At 38.5% G+C, this 2,386-nt stretch overlaps 1 protein-coding gene across 1 annotated transcript; it reads right to left on the reverse strand.

Annotated features, from left to right (window-relative positions):
* Positions 1-1,406: 1,406 nt before the first annotated feature.
* LOC132087911 (uncharacterized) lies at positions 1,407-2,151 on the reverse strand. Its single transcript, XM_059494995.1, has 3 exons — positions 2,071-2,151; positions 1,815-2,007; positions 1,407-1,751 (listed from the first exon to the last, which is right to left on the reverse strand). Exons 1-3 carry the CDS (start codon positions 2,130-2,132, stop codon positions 1,407-1,409), a joined length of 600 nt encoding a protein of 199 aa, XP_059350978.1. The 5' UTR covers positions 2,133-2,151.
* Between the last annotated feature and the right edge of the window lie 235 nt (positions 2,152-2,386).

Below are 2,386 nucleotides of genomic sequence, written 5' to 3' on the forward strand. Positions count from 1 at the left end.
CGTGCATTCACCGTCGCAGCCCGCCGCAGACCCCGCTTGTCCAGTCTTCTTCCACCGAGCTCCCGGAACACCGTGCATAAGTATACAAGACATTTCTGTCTTTGTTAAGTTAAATTCCAGTGAACGGACATGGTCGCTCGTAGGTGTACCTGCGACAGACTTGCCACGATCACCACTTTTTTTATCGTGATCGCGATCAAAAAAAGGTGGTGATTGATCAGCGACCAAATCAAAAATTTTGATCGCAATCACGATTATTTTTTGCGATCTTTTTCAGATGCCACTTATGGACAAAATGCAAAACATCATTAAATCTTAGTTACTGTTTAGACTTTCTTGTTTACTATAGTGCTAGAGTTTTCTCGTCGCATTTGAATTGTGATAGTGAAGTGGATGGCGAAAATGTCAGAAAATGAAGAGTTTGCTGACGAAAATCAATACGTGACTTCCAACAAAACAGGAATAAATAATAAGTATTATTTTGAATAGGAAATGTTTGATACCTACGCCCATTAAAAATTGTTTTAAGATTATGGCTGTAAGCGTCAAAGTGAGCGATTGTTTCGCCACTGAAACCCAGACAACACACCTGGTTTCTTTCCGGGATAAAAACCGTCTTTTCGAAAACATAATGTAGGACCGGAAAAATGGTGTCCACCCGTTTCGGCACTTTTTTCGGCACTTTCGATTTTGGCGTTTTCGGCACTCATATAAAACGCTTGGTCCCCCCTTGTATTTTAAATCTCCTCGTTTATTAAAAAATCTTTCCGTTTCGGCACTAATATTCTCCGTTTCGGCACCAATTGTGTCTCTTTCGGCACCAACTGTGTCCGTTTCGGCACAAAAAAAATTATGTTGCAAGTCATATAGGGATGCCAGACATTCAGGCCAGTGGCATGAAAATTTTCGGTACTTTACAGGCCTGTCGACTTTACACTTTGTTCAGGCCACTAGTGGCGCTAGCTGTATGGGTTCTGGAAGTCAGCGCCACCACCACCACTCGACTTATGCTTATGCTGTCTGTCGTGAAATTGTCAGTCGCGTGGTCGCGTAGTAACAGAGCGGAGCTCTTGATTTTTTTTTCTTTTTTTATTCGCGTGGTGTTTGCTGATATTTCTTCAAATTGGATTTCATTTGTGAGCTTTATTTTATTTGTGAGTACTTGTTGTATTTATTATTTGAACAACTCTGGAATGTTGATTTTTTTTGGTGAACACCCGAACCGGTGGCACGGTTCGGGGTAGTGTTCACTATGGAATGTGTCATTTTTTTCGGTAAACACCCGAACCGATTTGGTTTTGGTGAAATTTTTGAATATTTTTTGGTGAACACAGTGTTCTCTTTGTATTTTTTTTTTTGAGCCATCCAATACAATTTTGTTCATACTTTTAATTTCTATTCTGTCTCTAACTCAAAGAGACGAGCATCGTTCGCCGTTTTTGCATATTTAATTGCGTTGAATTTGCGTAAATATCTGCACATTGTTCTAAAAGTTCTGCGGTCGTTATCTTTTGTTTGGAATAGTCGTTCCACAAACCAAACAGTTTTAAATTTAATTCTTTGAAAGTTTTCCGCTGTCTTCTCAGTTTTTGGCCCTGTTCAAGCATCTTTGTGTATATATCAACCTGTATAGCCTCCTCGTAGAGAACTTCGAGGAGAATATACAGGTTGAGGCCTTTACTGCTAATGCTAAGTCCAGCGTGATTTGCTAGATGTGTGTGCCAGCCTTCAACGTCATTAGTGGTTCTCACCTAAAGCATGTTAGAGTGAATGTAATCATTTGAATGTTTTAAATTATATTTTTCTTTTAATACCTCTTGCATGAAGACCGACCAAACTTTAGGAAGCCAAAGCAAGCTGTCGATCCAGGTATTTTCCATGTAGTTGTACAGTTTTCGCATCATAGTTCGGTTCTCCCTGTTTTCAATTTCCCAGACAGCTGATCTTAAATTTGCAAAGGCAGTAGGGATTTTTCCATGTGGGAGGAGATGGAGAGACATCATTTTCCTGCAATAGTTAGTAAATACATCTGTTAAGTTCCACAAGAAATATAGAAATATTCACACTCACTTGCAAATCCCACGAATTCGCATGTCTGTACGATATGCTCTTATTAAACCTATAATATTCATTAATATATTTCAAAATTTTACTTATTAATTTGTCTGTCCCAATGATCTTATGCGACGAAAAATACACTGGGTCCAATGGAAGCCACATCCAAATATTTTAACACCAATACCAAACTCTTTTTCAATAGCCAGTCACACTGACTTCTCAAAATCAACGACACATTCTTTCATGGCGTAAATGTACAAATAAATAATGTCTCGTAATTACTACATTCATAGTCATAAAAAATGTATAGTTATACCTGTTACCAAGA

This window comes from Daphnia carinata, chromosome 4, assembly GCF_022539665.2.
Source record: "Daphnia carinata strain CSIRO-1 chromosome 4, CSIRO_AGI_Dcar_HiC_V3, whole genome shotgun sequence".
NCBI lineage: Eukaryota > Metazoa > Arthropoda > Branchiopoda > Diplostraca > Daphniidae > Daphnia > Daphnia carinata.